The sequence below is a fragment of the Plectropomus leopardus genome, chromosome 6, assembly GCF_026936395.1.
Source record: "Plectropomus leopardus strain MGB_pleo_1.0 chromosome 6, ASM2693639v1, whole genome shotgun sequence".
Classification (NCBI taxonomy): domain Eukaryota; kingdom Metazoa; phylum Chordata; class Actinopteri; order Perciformes; family Serranidae; genus Plectropomus; species Plectropomus leopardus.
The window spans coordinates 4,673,087-4,692,570 of record NC_142181.1 but is presented as its reverse complement, the minus strand read 5'-3'; the positions used below and the strand labels follow the sequence as shown (position 1 = coordinate 4,692,570).

Genomic DNA, 19,484 nt, shown 5'->3' with positions numbered 1-19,484 from the left:
TTTTTTAAACCATGTTTCAAAGCATCCTCCCACCTTTTTTTAAAAAAAAAATAAATATATATATATATTTTTAAGATGATTTTCTTGTACTTTTGCTTAATTTCTTGCTAATTTTTGGCTCATTTCTTCCACAGTTGCTCAGATTTCAAAGGGTTAAGGTTCGTCCTCATCATGTTTCTTTTCCTTAACCAAATCACAGATTCAACCGAATCATCTGCCGATTAAGACTAACATACGTAGATATTTTCATGCTGCTCAGACCTGCTAGTGTTGCCAGATAAAAAGGTAAATGAGGCATCGATAGCGGTGTTGTTTCATCCTCTGGGGAGCAGGAATATTCACTGCAAAGCTAACTGAAATCCAGCTGTTTGTTTCACACTGTCACGTCCAAACATTTTGGTGAAATAGAAAGTCTAACCTTGCATACGGTATGTAAAAAGGGCGGCGGGGTCGCTCAGGCAGATTCTGATCGGATGTCTCGATCAGTTTCAGGCAGCTGCCAGCAGCTCCTGACACAGGAAGTCATTTAGAAATGCTGCTGCACGCTGCCCGCTCTCTGTCTGACTGGCTCCTAAACTTTCACCTGCCAAGTCTAAATTTAGGCTAACGACTGAGCCGGGGGCTGTTATTATGGGTGATGTAATAGTAGCATAGATTGCAACTGCTGCAGAGGTTACAAGTAACCGTAACCAGGGAGGCAAAAGGTTAAGGCCTCAGTGCTCAAAAAATAAATATTTTAAGAGGTAAATGTGGGTTACATGAACACGGCAGTGAGGATAACGGCACATATTAGTCGTTAATCTATAATTAACGCCCTCTTCTTCTCAGACACATTGTGAGATTTTTGTTGAAGTGCTGAGAAGTGCACATCACCAGACATCAGCTGCGACACCGTCACAGCAGAACCACAGGCACAAGATTAGATTTGTCTCTCAAACACTAAAAATAGGACGTATAAATTTATGATGACGCTCACAGTTGCCAACTCGGATTCCTGAAGCAACATCTGCTCTGCGTGCAACTCTGCAACGGTGCTGATCGTTTTGGAAAGCCGGTATCGACACTAAATCTTTCAGTTTGGATGAAACACCTGTGCTAATGTACGTGATAATATGGTTAGATGTAAATTTGAATTAAAGCAGCAGCTACAGCGTGCACGAGGACTCAAAGACTCCCTAGGACATCTTTATTTTATTCACTACTTTGCATTTGAAACGGTGCCAAGATACGAGGCCGCAAAATAATTTCTTCGAAATGCAAATGAAAAAAATAAAAGCAACGAGTCAGTTTGTAATGTTTAATTTAGATTCTTTAATGTTAATTCCATGCTGTGTTTCAGTAAGAACAATACAGATTCCCTGTCTGTGGCTCCAGTCAGATATCCAGTAGTACAAATCAGCTCCAAGTTACACATAATGAAGCAAAACAAGAAGAGAAACAAAGAAAACAGCAAAGAAAGAAAACCTCTGAACCCAGAGCAGCTTTAGTGAACAGAAGGGGGGAAAAGCAGCAGAAAAGAAATGTGTTAACTCATGCAAGCTTGACTATCATGATTTTAGGGCTCTCTGTCGAGGAGCGTGGCCAAATTGAGACTCGTCTTTTACACAAGTGTGAAATCTCCCAAGTTTTGTTTTTCGTTCAAACACCAGCTAACAATAAGTCAACCTTCAGCGACTCAGCATGTGTGCACAGATACAGTATTTCAGCACAAAGTACAGTCCAAGGACAACTACGAAAACATGACAACAGAATCACTATGGTGTAAAAGTTAAGCACTTCTTTGCCTCACGTGGATATCCCGAAATTTGCCAACTTCCTCTGAAAACCTAAGTTAACAAAAAGGGCACTTGTAGTTTTCTCCAAATTGCCCAGGTAAAATGATTCGCATGACATTTCACTAAAAACAGAGATAAAATAGCTCCCATAACTAAAAGTCAACATGTTCAGTAATAAAAGTTAATTTCTGTAATTACATTAAGAAAAAAAAATTCTCAATACATCCAGCAACTGATAAAAATATTGAGGAAAAAAGCAAAAAAAAACCAAAACAAAAATACAATAATGAAAACAAAGATAACATTTCAGAACTGTTTGTACCAGGACGAAAAAACAAAAACAACCCGGGTACTCTTTATCTTTGCCTTTCTAACATTGTATTTCCTGTCTCAATTAAGTGCTATTTACTTGAATGATGTAAGGGCTAATATAAAAATAAAAAAAGAAGAGAAAAATAAACTTGTTAACTCCTCGGCCCTGCTGGGTCACGGAGCTGCAGAGGTGGAAGAAAGGAAAAGGAGGGGAGAGGAGGAGGAGGAGGAGGAGGAAGGTGACTTGAGAGGGAGGAGGGAGGGGAGGATGGAGGAGGCCGCAGGTGGAGGGATGAGGAGTGTGAGGAGGTGGGGAGAGGGTCTCAAGTTGTTGGCTGTTGGTGGCATAGTCTCACTGGGCCTCATCATCGACGTCTTGCAGTTGCTCTTTTTGTTCTTCGCCTGGTCGAGAAAAAACAGGCGGTCAGTTTTACACCAAAAAACGACAAACTCAAACACATCACATTTAAAACCTGCGTATCTAAACCGGCCAACAACATTACGACGGAGTTTTAGGGCCACGCTGAGGTCAAAGAACATTTGAGGAGACTTTGAGAATTAAGTCGTAATATTACGAGAATAAAATCATAGCTTTACAAGAAAAAAAAGTCAGAATTTCATGAGACACAACTCGTATTATTACAGGAATAAAGTCGTAGTTTCACGGGAAAAAAAGTCATAATTTTAGGAGAATAAAATTGAAATATTACAAGAATAAAGTTAATAATTTTACAAGGAAAAAAGTTGTAGCTTCATGAGAATAAACTCGTAATATTATGAGAATAAAGTCGTTTTTCAAGAAAGGAAGCTGAAATTTTACAAGAGAAAAGTCATAATTTCGCAAAAAAAGGGACATTTTATTACCGAAATAAACATTTTGCTAATAAACTATACTGTCGTGCTGTTCCACACACAGTCAGGTCATTTGTTGCCTGTTTTATAGTTTGCTGGAAATATGTTTATTTCCTTAATAATATCCCCTTTCTCGTAAATTTACAACTTTTTTTCTTGTAAAATTACGACTTTATTCTCATAAATTCGATTTTTTTCCATAAAACTACAACTTTGTTCTTGTTATATGACGACAATATTCTCGAAATTACGACTTTATTGTCTTAATATTATGACTTGATTCTCGAAATCTTTATTCTTTCACATGGCCCTAACCCTCCACTCTACGAGACAAAGCTAAGGCCATTATTTTACATTTTTAGAAAAACTGATGCTTGAAATGATCCGAGGTGAAAGCACACATTATGCATGTTTGATGGTGTTGAATGATAAATACATACAAAAAATCTATCACGGTATTATTATTATTATTACTGTGCAAACAGCTACCTGTAGCTGACCAAGGTGGAGCTAATGACTGAATACTGTTCGGCAGTTTCATTTGCAATCAATCAGAACTGTCTATAACTGAGACTTAAAGAAAACTTTTTTTTCCTGCAATTAATCTGCTGAGTAACTACGACTTGTCAAATAAATTAAGTGGAATAAAGAGTACAATGTTTAATTTTGAATTGTAGTGAAATAAAGTAGCATAAAATACTGCAGAAGTAACTTAAAACTGAAGCTTCAAGACAGAAAACGTGCTTTATTACTTCCCACCCCTGCTGTAAACGCTGTCTTCTTACCGTACGAAAAATATGTTTTTCAGATACACTTCTGGTCACAAGTTTTAGAACACCTCCATGAAATTTAATTTATACCCGCAATGGTATAAAGGTAAGAAATGAGCTGCCATAGGCCAAAAAAAAGCTTGGTTTACCAAAATAACAAAAAATGCAGACTCAAGGGATGTGCACGCTACAGCCCTTTGCAGACCCCAGAGCTATATGTTGGTGGACTTTGACCAAAATGCAAAGAAACAGACTAAAAAAATCTGCAGCAGCAACGTTAGTTGCAAAGTTAACGGTGTGCACTGTTCTGCTACCTGACAACAACACAGGTTTTTAATCGCTGTGACAAAAAATAAGGAAAAAGTGCTTTATTTCTGTTATTCAAACTGCAATTTCACCTTTGACCACAATGTGGGTTGCAATGGCAGCGTGGCGCTGTCCGTGTTTTCACATTCTCATTACAGATTTGCGCAAAAATTAAACAATATATTCAAAATGTCGATAAAACACAATTGCGAGATGACTGTATTTCCACTGAGTGATGTTAAGCGACTTTTCTCGCGACTTTTCTCGCGCCTGAATTCAATGCATTTGAAGACTTTTTAAGGATCCACGGGGAACCCTGAGTATGAAATAACACTTAGCTCCTCTGTCTTTTTTCGGATGTGTCCCGCTGCCACACTGTCTTTCCTGCTTATTGGCTGAGCAGCTCTCTAAATGTTTTTGACCGATGTGAAAAAACGCAGAAAAAAGAGCCTGTTCTGAAAACTTCAATGACCGATGATGGTTTCGGAGTCAGTGTGCAACATCACGGACACAATACGAGGTCATATTTAGTTTTAGATGTGCAACAATTTCGTACGAAAAAACCCACAGACGCAGACAGTGTGCAAAGGCCTTAAGGCTTCAAAGTTGGTGCAATAATTCCTGCAGGTGTCCCAGTGTTTGGCGATTCTTTACAAACCGTCTGTCTGTATAAAAGTGGTGCTGGTGTTACTGAAGCATTTTTTGGACAACCTTGCACTGCAGGATGTAGTATATTTTTAACATAGTGACGAGCAAAAGGCAACCACTAAAGGTAGCCAGACTTTAACCTTTTAAGTGTAGGCCTTTCCTTTAGTGAAACTGCAAAGAACACCAAAGTGTCTGTGCGTAGACGTTTCATGCACCATTAAAAGGCACCTGGAAACTGGAGGAAACTCTGACAGGATGAGGTCTGCCAGAAACCAGAGCCACAGAAACATCAGAAGACAAGTTTCTGAGTCAACAGCTCGCTTGGTAAGCTGCTCATGTGTATCACAGGTTGAAGCAAAGAAGTCTCGGTTTCAACTGTGATGAGAAAACTACGAGCTGCAGGTTTGACAGGTCGAGTGGCGGGAAGAAAGCCGTAACTGAGACGGTAAAATAAAACAAGACAGGTTTGCTTTGGTCATGAACTGACAAAAAGCTATTAATTGAAATTTGAAATGTCAGTTTATCATGTGGAGCTTTTGTTTACCGTCCAGGAAGTAAAAGGAGAGTTTCTCGGTGTTGCAAAGATTGCGTGACACCTTAAACCAAAAGAGCTACCACAGCATTTTTAAGGCGCCATCATGACACTCTGATCTGCACCTAACTGGTTAGAGGTTCATCCTACAACACGATAATGACCCAGAACATAACTCTGAGCTAAGAAAAAAAAACCCCAAAAAACAGGCAGCAGGCTCTAAGTCAGTAGAGTCTACAGACTTAACCCCAGCGAGCTGGACTGAACAAAAGGGTGGAAGCAACTTTAAGTGAAACACATTTTTGGGAACTTCTGCAACAGTTCTGGGTCAAAGAATAACTAATTTCCACTGTAGAAAAAGTGTGTTAAACCAATGTCTGCAAAAGGTTGCAGCTTGAGTTAAAAATGTAGATAAAATATTGCGAAAGAAACTGTGATTTCTTTTTTGAGTTATCTCTAAAAGTTTGTCCTCTGCTTTAATATCGGAGGACTCAAAAACATTAAACTGTATAAATTTCAATAAAACCTTGAAGGTGGAGATGTTCAAAAACTTCTGACCAGTAGCGTACGTGGGAACACACTAGAATCCAGATAAATGTGTTTAAACTGACATGCTCCTTTAAAAAGAAAACTAGACTTTTCAAGAGGAAATGTGTAAAAAATCTTAATCAGCTGGAAACATCAGTCAAAAATGCATGCTTAACCCAAATGTAACTGTCACCAGTGGTTGGCGTTGAGTGAAATTCGGCGTCAAATTGTGCATCACAGTCACTCATTCAACAACAGTGATTGGAAAACTGACTGTGTGAAAACTTGGATCAAAAAGTGAAAAAAGAGGAGTGAACAGTTTACACATGCGGATACATCAGACAATTTAAACGTGGCGTCAACAGAGAGAGAAGACCGAGCTTTACTGTTTGTAATGTTTTGTTTTGCTGTTCATGTCCTAACAAACGACTGCATGTGTTTAAATGGTTAACTAATGTGTGCAACAGGGTTGGATAAATATATCTTCTATTGGCTGAGTACATCTCCGATTGTGCTTTTTGGGCAACAGCGAGCAGAGAGAGACAAACGGGATAAACCACAGACTGTATATAAAGGTGGCCAACGAGCCCCAACTTACTCCCACGATGCTCAAATGAAACTAAAATATCCCGAGATACGGCCTTTGGTGATGTCATTGAAAACCAGAGTCTGTGCAGCAGTGATATCTGTGGTGGGGGAGATCCCGCCAAAACACCCGTCCGACCAATTGTGAGCAGCCCCACTGAATGCGAGTGCACAGATTGGCTGTCACAGCTGTCAATCATGGTTGAAAATCCCCTTTTTGTATAACTGTAAAACTCATTAAAACAGAACTTATCATAAAAAAAACACTTGAAAAAACGAGAGCTACCTTCAGTGACAGAAACCATCTTTGGGAAAAATGTATTTGGCAAGTACTTTGAGTTTTTAGTTTGGCCCATTTGCTAACATAAAGGGGCGGGCTTTATGACCTATACTGCAGTCAGACACCAGGGGGCGATCCAGACTGAAATGTTACAGTTTGAGAGAACGGTCATGCTGTCCATCTTTATATACGGTCCATGGCATATTTTCACTCTGTGAATTAAGGGTTAATTTCTTCAAACCCTTGATAGTTGCAAGTTCATCAACCAAGCCTTAACACAAACCTGTGCAAATGTATCAGCAATCACCGACAGAAGCCGGATGGAAAATTTTAAACCATAACTCAACCCGAGTGTGCAGGCAGTCTAACATGCCAGTGGCATGATCTAAACCTCAGCTGCCTGGTGAACATACGAGTTTAACAGGCGACTAAACTCTTTGTTTATATAAGCAAAGCTCAGCTGATCTATGTGAACTCAAGAAACGCTGTTTGAACAAACTGTGGTGGGAACATCAAAGATTACAGCCTGTTACCGATCGTTAATACAAAATCCATCCGATTGAGCGACAAAGCAACAGGTGAGAGAACTGAATTATTAAACTGTGAGTGAGTTAGTGCTGAGAAGGGAAAAAGGCAGCCACACACACACACGAACACACACACACACAGCAAGGCTTGGGTGAGCAACACTTACAAAGTACAGTTAACATGGGAAATGAACAGTCAGGTTTGTTTCCTTTAGGACTCTACAGCAGAGGGAATGAGAAGAAGACAAGAGATGACGAGTCACTGGGAAATAAAGGGTGCTGATGGATGCTCTGCAACACAGCAAACTGCTGCCATGAACGCAGGAAGAGAAAGGATGAATCAAATGAGGCTGAACGGTTTCTGGTTTTTATAAAAATCTTCCAGCATCTAATAAGTTGTAGTTGTGCTTTTGACAATTTAGCAGCTATAAAGACAATCGTCTCGGGCAGACAGACTGTAGGTCAGGCATGTCAAACCGGTCCACAGGGGGGCCGGTGTGGCTGCAGGTTTTGTTTCCAACCAAGTAGCAGCACACCAGACTTGACTTATTTAATCAACTGATCTCCGTCTTCAGACAGTTGATTGGTCAAACTGTGTGCTCTTGGTTGGTTGGCACAAAAACCTGCAGCCACACCGGCCCCCCTGTGGACCAGTTTGACATGCCTGCTGTAGGTTAATGTTTATTCAGTGAAACAGAGGAGAGAGGTTGACTGTTGTTTCAGGTAGCATGGCGGTGCTATGTGACTGACACCAAACAGAGGTGCTGGAATCTTCCTACTGTATCGTATTGATCTTATAACCAGAAAGGTCAAAATCAGCCCTTCATTAGACGCTTCACAGGCTGTGAAGTGTCTAATGCTGTCTGTCTGTAAAGCTACCATTAGCATAAGCAGCTGAAGTGCAGAGCTGTCAGCAGAAGCATTAGGGGGGTTTTCAGTCCCTTATTAACATAGCTTTGATTAACCAGCAGTTTGTAGATATTACTGTTACTGTCCAACTATGGACTTATTTTTAATAAATATAACACTCAAAATGTGTAAAAACCACTGACCCTTTGAAATCTGTGCAAACTGACTTGATTTCTTTCAAAAACATGGGAAGAGTGCAAGCAACGAAAAAAAGAAATGACCCCCAAATTAGCAAGAAATTAGTAAAAAAAAAAAAAAAAGTATGATAAAATTACTTAGTATTAGTTTAAAAAAGGTTAAAAAGAAAGTAAAAAATAAACAAAGCTTGCTTTAAAAGTAAATTTTGTTTTGAATTTGTAATTAGAAATATAGTTAAACATACTTTGCTAAATCTGCTCATTTCTTGTGATGTATGAAACTTGTATTACCAAGTTGCTCGATGCCCTTTTTCCATGTTTCAGAAAAAGATTGATTTGCTCAATTTTTCCAGGGTTTAATGGTTTAAATACTTGTGAAAGGCACCTGAAAGCAGCACAAGGAAACTACAGGGGTGCTGTAGAAAACATGCTTCCTCCATCACTGTCAAAGAAGTAAAAAAGTAGAAAAAGTAACTCCTGTATATACAAGCACTGTTAGAAAAAAATCTTTGTCCAAATTAAGATGCAAAATCACAATTGAAACAATTGAAGCGATGTCAATAGAGCATGCCAAACCAGCAGGCAGCGATATAACTGTAAAACCATGTTGTTAAATCACACAGAGGGATACATGGCTGCACCTAACAATTATTTTTACTGTTGAATAATCTGCTGGTTATTTTCTCAATTAATCACCGATCAGTTGTTTAGTCTGAGATGCCAGAAAATGTTGAAAAATGTCAATCAAGTGTTCCCAAAGTAGAAGATGTCCCTCTCAAATTGCCTGATTTGTACACAAAGACATTCAGTTCACTGTCATAAAGGAGTAAAGGAACCAGACACCAGAAAATGGAGCAAACTCTGATGCCTCAAGCCAAAAACTCAACTCAACTGTTTTCAATGTCTACAGGAGATGAAATAGTTTCTGAAAATCTTCACCCTGGAAGGGGTTTTCCAAAACATCTGTTTTGTGTGATGTAAAGCGCTTTTAGTGTGTGAAGAAAAGGCCAAAGCGCACTTAAAAAGCTATGTTGTTTTTTTTAAATGCCCATGCACGTGCTGATTAAGCCTCAGGTTTTACATCAAATAAATTGACAAGTTTACATAAAACTTTTGAATTTTCTCTGACCAACTGGTTTTAACAAAAAACTGACAAGCAAATGTGTTTCTCAAGTTGCAGTTGTGTATGTTCTTCTAAGTGCAGTTTATTCTATGGAAATGAATCCAGATTTAAATCCAAATATTGGTCAGGGATCAGACTTTTCTTGAACCGTTCAGCCGAGAATCAAATGCTGCAAGGTTGAAAAGCAGGTGACGCTTGTTAGCTGGGATGGTTATGACTTCTCAGCTCAGACACATGTACACCAGTAAGACGGGAACTCTGTAACAGACCAGCTCTGTAGCCGGGAACGTGCACTGTGAGCAGCATGATCCAGGTCCTGCAAGCTTTAACGTCAGTGCAGCTTTTTAACTCAACTCTTCACCATGTTTGACCTTCAACAACCACATTTCCTTGAAACTTTTAGAGTGTTTGAACACTGAAAGTGAATAGGAAAAAAGGAGTAGCCTGAAACTGCTTTCTCTCGGGCACACGAGCAGAGTAAAGGTAAACACAGAGTAAACAAAGGAAACTACAAAGCCCAGCGGCTGGAGTCCAACACGGCTCACACCCTCTAGTTTGCTGGTCAACTGGATTTTTACGTTCTTGTCCAGCAAAAATTACTGCTGTTACCTTTATAAAGTTCATGTGTTCACCAAGCGTTAATTTCCCAGGTAAAAACGCGAGGCACACCTCTGAAAACACCCAGCTGGCAGCACTTGAGAGCGCTTTGGAGGCGCAGCATTTTTCACCTGAGGCACTTTGCTTCCATCTGGTTGCTAAAATAGGGATTATCCTCATAAGTAAAAATGTCAGCACAAGGTGGATCCCCTGCTCTGGATGAAGGGAGGAGGACCTGCCGGTCTACGTGGCCAGAATTATTCATTTCTCCTCCGTTGTTTTTGTCTTTGTAATATTTGTCCCGTCCCTCCTTCACTGTGATTGGACAGTGGGGTAAAAGCGACTGTAATAAATGCAGCGTTTTATCGATGTTGAACATTTTTCAGCTCTCACCGACCACAGAAAAATAACGCCGAACATGCAACCTCCCTTCATCACTGCCGTTTGTAGCTTAGTGTAAATATGCGGCGCCCACTGTAAAAATTTAATAAATACAGAAGGAATAAGGAAAAAGCAGAGTTCAATGCACAAAGCGGTTTAAAGAGCCAGTTTAGCTGGAGCCTGTGAGCGCGGCGATAACACACGACAAAGGGACCAACTCTTTTGATAAACACGACAATTTTGATTTCCCTATTTTGATTTGAGCTGACTGCTGTAGTTACAGTGGGGATGGGGATGGTTCATTTTTTTACTGATATTGTTACTATTATCAAGACTCCGAATCTTTAGCGACACCACTATTGATACTATACTATTATTTGGTGAGAAACAGAACAGAACTGGTTTGCTTTAATTGCAAAACCATATTATTCAAGTTTCTCGCCAAAAACTAAAGGTTCTTTTTCCTGATGTTGAACACATTACGACGACGTTTTATTTACCTTTGCCTAACAGTCATTTTACCGAGCCGACCTTGAACACATCACAATGAAACCTTAGCTAACTAGCTCTTATCCTGCCGATTTCAACTCGGATTTCAACATTGGATGACTATTTTTAACTGACGGGACTTGCTATAAAGTTTGGGTGTGCTTTCCACTGCAGCTGTGGGTGGATGACGATGAAGACTGTGCCACTTTTTTGCCACTTTAATACCTGCCAGCTGGCATATCAATTGTATTAAAAGCTTCATTGGACAGTTGACGTATGCGGAGAAGTGACTGCATTTAAATGACGTCGCTCGACTTGAGATATAATGTTACGTTAGAGGATCCACGGGACTTTAGCAGTATTGATGAGCTCAAACATTACTGACTTTTGGGTTTTGAAAAAGCAGAACCACATCCTCAGTAGAACCGATTCCCCCCCCATCCCGAGGATATAGAGTAACATAATGTCATAAAATGAGATGACAAAGCTACAATCATCAGTTAATGCATGGCTTACTGTTCCTTGTGAAAAGTAGAGTATTATCTGCTAGCACTCAGCGTGTTTTGCTGGAACAACAGGACATCAATCATTCTGCTCACAGTATTAAGACAAGTTATAAATCCAGAGTAAAAAGGTTTCAGACAGGTGAGTTAACTCATCACTGTTTCAGCATCTCATCGTGGAAAAAAAAAGGTTCTGCGGTGACAAACGGGTAGATTGCAGATACAGTACAATGTCCTGGACTAGTGTTATGAATGGAGGCACCGTGTTACGAGACTCTTACCCTCTCCCTGCATATCTGAAGTCCATAGTGTCAGGTTGTCACGTAACAACTGCATGATAAGTGTGGAGTCCTTGTAGCTGTCTTCATTCAGTGTGTCCAGTTCTGTGATGGCGTCATCAAACGCAGCCTTTGCCAACCTGCGCAAACACACTTCTGTTGAAATCACTTCATACAAGAGATTTACGTTTGAGCTTTAAGTATGTCTGAACACGTTTTCACACTCAACATTTCACTGGTTAGTTTTCGGGCTGCCATCGTACCTCATCTCATCATCTATCTGTGTCAGTGATTGTAAGTAACTTCATTCTTGTCTGTTTGCGATGGACTTCTGTTAATGTTCCTTTAAAAATTGTGAAGAGGTCAAGACGTTAAATACTTTTAAAAATGAACACAGGGTTTGAAATTACAGCCTTGCCAGTCAGAACAATGGCTGTGGTGGGAAAAGGCAGCAACCTGGGGTTGTGCACGGCAACTGGGGAAGATTAGTGATTAAAAACAAAAGATGGTGCATAGGTTCCTTATCAACAGGGCTTCTACATTTTGCAGAGTTCCTACAGCTTAAGACAAGTTAGATTTACGTCTTTTTAAGACATTTTTAATGACACTCGGAATTAAATTTAAGACCAATTTACAATAACCACAACTGAAGGAAACCGCTTCACCCAAATGTTTATCATAAAGCATGACCTTTTTGGTTAAAGTCAGATGATCTACTTCAAATATTGGAGGGGAAAAAACAAATAATAAAAAAAATTGTTATATCCTGATCTGTGTGACATTAATGCAAAAGGCATTCAATAAAAATAATTTTAAAAAAGAAATATCAATTTTTTTCTTTAGATTTTACAATGCAACATCTGAAAAAATTATTCATAATAATCTTTCTATTTCTTCACCTTCGAAAGATTAATTTATGACATTTTAATGCCCATTAAGGCCTAATTTTAAGATGAATTCATTGAATGTCCTTTAAGACTTTTTAAGGATCTGCAGGAACCCTGCTCTGAATCCTGATTATACTCTGCTCTGCAATTGCTGCCTAAGGGGAAACAACAGAGTGTATTGTAAAGACAGTAACCTGCAGGCGCGGTCGGGAGAGTTTAGGATCTCGTAGTAGAAGACGGAGAAGTTGAGGGCAAGGCCGAGGCGGATGGGGTGTGTGGGTGGCAGCTCCAACATGGCTAGATCAGTAGCGGTTTTGTAGGCCACCAGGCTGTTCTCTGCTGCCTCCTTTCTGTTGTTGCCAGTGGCGAACTCTGCCAGGTACCTGTGGTAGTCACCCTTCCTGGAGTTGAAGAAAAGAAAAAGCCAGAATATGAACTTTGGGTGAAACTCTGAAGTGTTTGATATAATTTCAAGCTAACTGCTGCGTTGTTAATAGTCTTGAAGGAGCTAGCTGCGTAACTTGGGCCTTCATCGTAAAATATGCCTGAGAAGTGTCGCATATGTGAACCTCCCTAATACTGCCACGATTTCCTCAGATATGTTGCCAAATTCACTGACTTTTACTGCCATAACTTTACCTCACAGTATCGGACCCACCCAGATGTGCCGATCGGCAGCATGATTTGAGTTCTTTAAATGTTTAAATAAAGCTGAAGTGGAACATTTTGAAACGCTCGTCCTTATGCACAAGTTGTTGTTTTTTTTTATTCTATTTATTTTGTATTTTTAATTTCATAGCATGAGAGAAGTGTCTCAGTTTTGCAGTTTGTTGTGATCTGTTGTCTTTCAGAAAGTGTGATTGTTCAGTGTTTATACAGTGAAATACAGCAGTGTTTGAAATGTGCTATATTTTTATCATGTAAATACTTTACCAAAGTGCCACCTCAGTCCCCAGCAGGAGGATTTTGTCTTTTGTCTCTTACACTAACTAAATGAATGCTCAAAATAAATAAAAAGACATATATCCTCGCAGTTTTTGTCCCTCTTGCTGTTCCAAACTCACACCAAACCGAAGTATGAACTGCACCATGGCTTTTGTGTACCGTTAAACCTCTACCAAAAACGTATTCATCATTTTGTGGAAGGACTTCATTTAATCATCTACTAATTTACATTCAGACCACACAGCTCTTACATTTTGTTGTAGAAGACCTTAGACTCCCCCATGACAGCAGATGGGAGTAAGTGCCTTTCCAGTGCATCCAGAATGTCACCACAGATTGACTTCAGCTCCTTCTCAACCTGCCAAACAAACAGACAAAATAAGACCATTATTCAATCAGCAAAAACAATTTAATCCTTTTCCACCGAAGCCCTCCGGTGAGTCCAAGTTGTACTTTCTGCTTCTGTGTGGGTACCATGGTCCACGTAAAGTAACTGCAGTCATCTGCCCGTGTTAGTGAGGGTCAAACATATGGCAGTGAGGGCTGCATGTTCCAACAAACACGTGTGACTAAGTCTGTGTATGCAGATCCCACTGTAGCTGCTAACACCCTGTAAAAAATGTGTTCCCCAAGGGAGGCAGAGCACAACACAAGAAGTAAAAGGCACAACAGTAGGATTACCCATCTCTGAATCCCATTAGGTCATTGACTGCAGTCCAACTGCCTCTCCCATCGCTCTGACACACTCTGGCCCCTCCCAGATTAATAGCCAGCTCTTATTTCCCTTCATAAAAGCAAGAGAGCGTGGGGGATTTGCCAACTATGACTCAGACACAGTCTGTCCAGTAGCTGCTTATAGTGTTGATTATTAAATTGAGCTAGTGATCTCACATTAGCACAGCATATCTGCTTTGAAATGAGAGTCATATTTAGGATGTGTGTGTGCTCCTGTCAAACACTGTGTAAGTACAAATGCTAAGCTTGTTTGTGGGACATCCTGAGCCTCTGCTGCGTGCTTTACATTTTGCCTGTATTCCCGGATCATCTTCAGTTTTTCTTCTCCGGCCTTGCTCTCTTCCCTCTGTTCGATACTGCTGATTATCCTCCAGGATGCTCTCCGAGCTCCGATCACATTCTTGTAGGCCACTGATAGTAGGTTCCTCTCCTCCACTGTGAGCTCCACGTCCATGCCTGCCACACTCTTCATAGACTCCACCATCTCTGCGGAGAAGACACGTGTTACAAGAACTTATTATTCAAATATATATTTCGTTCATTTAACATAAAATCTCCACAGTAAAGCTATTAATTTGCCGTTAATTGTATCATCTTGTCTAACTAAATGAGTTTAAAAATGTGCGGCACTTAATGTCAATGTCAGACCTTTTTAAACTATGACACCAGTCCACGCAGGATTCCTGTAGCTTACAGCAAACTAAATGTAATACTTTAAGATTTTTTATATGTCAAATTTAAAACCAATTTTATAATAACCTAAAATAAAAAATAAAATAATTAAAAAAAACAATCATGTGCCAACCTTTTTTTTCTTTTTTTTTGTTTACAGAATTAAGAACAATTTTGCCCAAACATTTATTGTAATTGAGGAATTCATTAAATCATTTTTAAAAAATAAAAAGGTTACCAATTATTTTGTGATTTTACAATGCAAGACAGAAAAAAACCACTTAATAACATCCTACTTCCAAGGTCTTTACTGTATTGTAAGAAAGTTTTCATTGACGACTGTTGATTGATGACACGTTCGGCACACATTTTCCTGAGGAGATTTCACACAAACACGTCGCTCTCAGATTCAGCCGCAGGAAGGAGAGGTGATGATGGTGCTGCAGCCACACCCCGGCCCCAGGTTAGGTTTATAACATGCATCCCTTTATTTTCTGTGCTTTTACACCCCGCTCCTCCAGGTCGCACTCATCTGCTTTATGTATTGTTTTAATTATGAAGAGCAGTACAAGCTGTCTAGATGTTTTCCTATATTTGCATAGTTTATTACCTGTACTGATGCGGGCCTATGTGGCAGGAATGTCTGCAGCAGATTTAGTCAGCCTATTTATCATAAACAAAATAGGATTTAAATGCAGTTATCAGTCATCAGCAGGAGATAGGAAATGTGTGTTTATCATTTGTGTGTTGATGATGATGATTACAGTACTCTACAAATCTCAATGATGCTGTTTTCACTTTCATTTTATCTTTTCACTTCATCAGTATTTAGCTAATGTGTTTCTATAGTTGAATTGTATGGTATCACTCCGGGGTAGACTGATATTTGTTTTTCAAGGCCGACAAAGATAATCAGTACTTTATGGGAAATTTGGAGCCAATATGCATTTACAGTAAAAAAGAAAATATTTCTGTCAAAATTTTGAATTATTAAAGTAGAATTTGCAAACATTTAATCAAAACTGAACATTTCAACATCATATACAGCAAATTCCCTGCAACTATTGTTCTTATTATAAAGTTCAGTGACATGTTAAAATAAAAAATAATGAATAAAAATAACTCCCTGAGGTTTTACAAAGTAAAAGTCCCTTCCAGGCTGTCACTTTCTTTGCACTGACTGTCTTTCCTGGTGTTGCACTTTTTTTTATTGGTTAATTTCAATAATCGGCAAAATGAGAAATATTGGCCCTGATGCTCGCCCAGGTAGATAATTTGTTATGTATTTGTTATTTTTAATAATAAAAAAATAACTTGATATGAATATGTGATTTTTTTTCCCACGCTAATCTATTTACCCCCTTCGCAATTCATCTGTACGCATTGATAATCTATCGCTGAATAACAATATGAAATCGACGACATTCCTGCAAGATTCCCATTTAGCCAGTAAAACCATAAATCACTCTGTAAATAAACTCGGTCCAAAACCCGTGAATGAGTCATGGCACATTTATTTAACGTCACCAGGCAACGTATGACCGGTGGCAGAGGCAGCCGTCTAAAAACAGCCTCTACAAGGCCTGTAATGGTATGACAGTCTGACAGGAGTGCACCAGAGAGGGGGACCAGGGAGTCATTTTCGCCAATCGATCCGTGTAGCCTGCTTGCAGGGGGAACACCCCACTAAATGAACAGCTGCCCTCCCACTCCCACTGGCTGCTAACAAGCAGCTAACCTTGCATTTCAAGCTAACGCCTCGCTAAACGTTGCTGAAATAAAGTTACAGAGCGGACAAAGATATTAGCATAACAATGAGTGTCACTTATAGCACCGGGCCAGTAGCTCAAGTGTTAAGCTGTAGCGCTAGCATGGTGCAGGGGAGGCAACTCCTGACAGCTCACGCTCCAGTAATCCGCCATTTTGTTGTAGCTCTTTCGCTAGCCGCTGTCAGTCACAGCGGTGCGTTTTTATTAAAACACAGACGCTGCGTGACATTTGTTTTTGTTTAAATGTCGCGTTCATTTCTTCCAGCGCAGAGCCGCCTGCCATGTCAGTCAGCCGTTAGGTTAGCTCAGCTGCGGGCGCGTTAGCTCTCCAGCTAGCCGCGGCTAACGCTGAGCTAACTAGCTAGCCGAGCACCGCTCCGTTACCGTTAGCTTAAAAAAATCCCTGCGGCGAATGTGTCCCGTTAACAGCCGGCCCTGAAAGCGAGTCTTACCGTCATATCTCTCTGCCTGCTCGGCGAGTTTTGCCTGGTAAACTAGGTCCTCTCGCTCTCCCATTGTGTGTCGAGGTGCAGGTAGAGTGGCGTGCTAGTTAAAGAGGCAAATCTTCGGTGAAACACACGGCGGTGGTGAGCCAGGTCTGTCGGCGGTTCCTAGAAATCAACTGGGTCGATGAGTGGTGTTCCGCCCCACCGGCAGCCGAGCGCTGGGATCGAGTAAAGATGGCGACCAGCCTCATCCGAGCTCTGCACATACGCACATGAATCACCAGCTCTGATACCTCCCCTCTCAAAATTACTGTAGACAGAGCAGGAGTCAGGGGCTGTGCAAACTCAGTGACTGCGCTTTGTTTGAAAAGGGCTCTGCGAATAAAGTTTAGAATATTAATAATAACCATTATTATTATTTAGAAGAGCAAACACTTTATTACTAACAATAATAATAATAATAATAATAATAATAATAATAATAACAAAATCGTAGATATTTAGTTTTGAGTATGTGGGCGTATGTATATATTAATTATTAGTGTGGGTTTAAATTTTGTATAATCATTTCTCTATTTTTTTTTTACATGTTCAAAATTAATAAATAAAAATCAAATCTATTATTATTATTATTATTATTATTATTATTTAGAATAACAAACACTTTATTACCAATAATAATGCAAAACCGTAGATTTTTAATTTTGAGTATGTGGTATACATGCCCACATACTCATATATATTAATTTAATTAATATATACGTGTATATATTAATTAAATTAATTAAATTAATTAATTATTTTATCATTAATTATTAGTGTGGGTTTAAATTTTGTATAATCATTTCTCTATTCTTTTTTTTACATGTTCAAAATTAATAAATAAAAATCAAATCTATTGTTATTGTTATTGTTATTATTATTATTATTATTTAGAATAACAAACACTTTATTAATAATAATAATGCAAAATCGTAGCTATTTAATTTGGAGTATGTGGGCGTATGTATATATTAATTTAATTTATTAATTATTTTGTCATTAATTATTAGTGTGGGTTTAAATTTTGTATAATCATTTCTCTATTCTTTTTTATTACATTTTCGAAACAAATAAATCAAAAACAAATCTATTATTGTTAATATTATTATTATTATTATTATTATTATTATTATTATTTAGAATAACAAACACTTTTTAATAATAATAATAATGCAAAATCGTAGATATTTAATTTGGAGTATGTGAGTGAATGTATATATTAATTTAATTTATTAATTATTTTGTCATTAATTATTAGTATGGGTTTAAATTTTGTATAATCATTTCTCTATTCTTTTTATTACATTTTCAAACATTAATAAATCAAAATCAAATCTATTATTATTATTATTATTATTTATTATTATTATTACTATTATTATTTAGAATAACAAACACTTTTTAATAATAATAATAATGCAAAACCGTAGCTATTTAATTTGGAGTATGTGGGCGTATACATACGCCCACATACTCATATATATTAATTTAATTAATATATATGTGTATATATTAATTAAATTAATTAAATTAATTAATTATTTTATCATTAATTATTAGTGTGGGTTTAAATTTTGTATAATCATTTCTCTATTCTTTTTATTACATTTTCAAAACAAATAAATCAAAATCAAATCTATTATTGTTAATATTATTATTATTATTATTACTATTATTATTATTTAGAATAACAAACACTTTATTAATAATAATAATGCAAAATCGTAGCTATTTAATTTGGAGTATGTGGGCGTATGTATATATTAATTTAATTAATTAATTATTTTATCATTATTAGTATGGGTTTAAATTTTGTATAATCATTTCTTTATTCTTTTTTTTACATTTTCAAAATAAATAAATCAAAAACAAATCTATTATTGTTATTATTATTATTATTATTATTTAGAATAACAAACACTCTATTACTAATAATACTGCAAAATCATAGATATTTAGTTTTTAGTATGTGGGTGTATGTATAAATTTAATTAATTCTTTTATTATCAATTATTAGTGTGGGTTTAAATTTTGTATAATAATTACTCTATTCTTTTTCTTACATGTTCAAAATTAATAAATGAAAATCAAATCAATTATTATTATTATTTAAAATAACAAACACTAAGGACACTTTCTCAGTTTTTAAATTATGAGCAGTCATATGTTAAAAACCCAAAAACGGAGTAACACCTGTGATGTTGTCATGTAGTCCACGCCCTCAAAGCACATGACAATATGATGACTGTGCAGCTGAAATGATTGAAAATAATGGTTCAAGAACTTCACAGCAGTTTTTCTTTTTAAAACTATCATTAAATATAATTATTTACTTATTAACAATGATAATAATTTTATTTATATAGCACCTTTAAAACAGAGTTTACAAATTGCTTTGACAAATAAGCCGAAACTGAAGCAAGAAGGGTTTCTTTCAGAGGCAACATTACTAATCA

The 19,484-nt window shown here is 37.8% G+C and overlaps 1 protein-coding gene and 1 long non-coding RNA gene across 3 annotated transcripts; one reads left to right on the top strand and one right to left on the bottom strand.

Annotated features, from left to right (window-relative positions):
• Positions 1-1,287: 1,287 nt before the first annotated feature.
• On the bottom strand, positions 1,288-17,265 carry ywhae1 (tyrosine 3-monooxygenase/tryptophan 5-monooxygenase activation protein, epsilon polypeptide 1). Of its 2 annotated transcripts, XM_088078553.1 has the most exons (7): positions 16,993-17,265; positions 14,386-14,585; positions 13,616-13,722; positions 12,614-12,820; positions 11,536-11,672; positions 7,283-7,334; positions 1,288-2,489 (listed from the first exon to the last, which is right to left on the bottom strand). In XM_088078553.1, the coding sequence occupies exons 1-6, from the start codon at positions 17,054-17,056 to the stop codon at positions 7,327-7,329; spliced, it is 723 nt and encodes a 240-aa protein (XP_087934679.1). In that variant the 5' UTR covers positions 17,057-17,265; the 3' UTR covers positions 1,288-2,489; positions 7,283-7,326. The 2 variants fall into 2 exon arrangements, with proteins under 2 accessions (XP_087934679.1, XP_042342264.1); XM_042486330.2 differs by lacking the exon at positions 7,283-7,334 and having other exon boundaries at positions 16,993-17,262.
• LOC148189301 (uncharacterized) lies at positions 7,342-7,893 on the top strand. Its single transcript, XR_015776759.1, has 2 exons — positions 7,342-7,576; positions 7,789-7,893. It is a non-coding gene; the product is annotated as an uncharacterized LOC148189301 (long non-coding RNA).
• Positions 17,266-19,484: the final 2,219 nt, after the last annotated feature.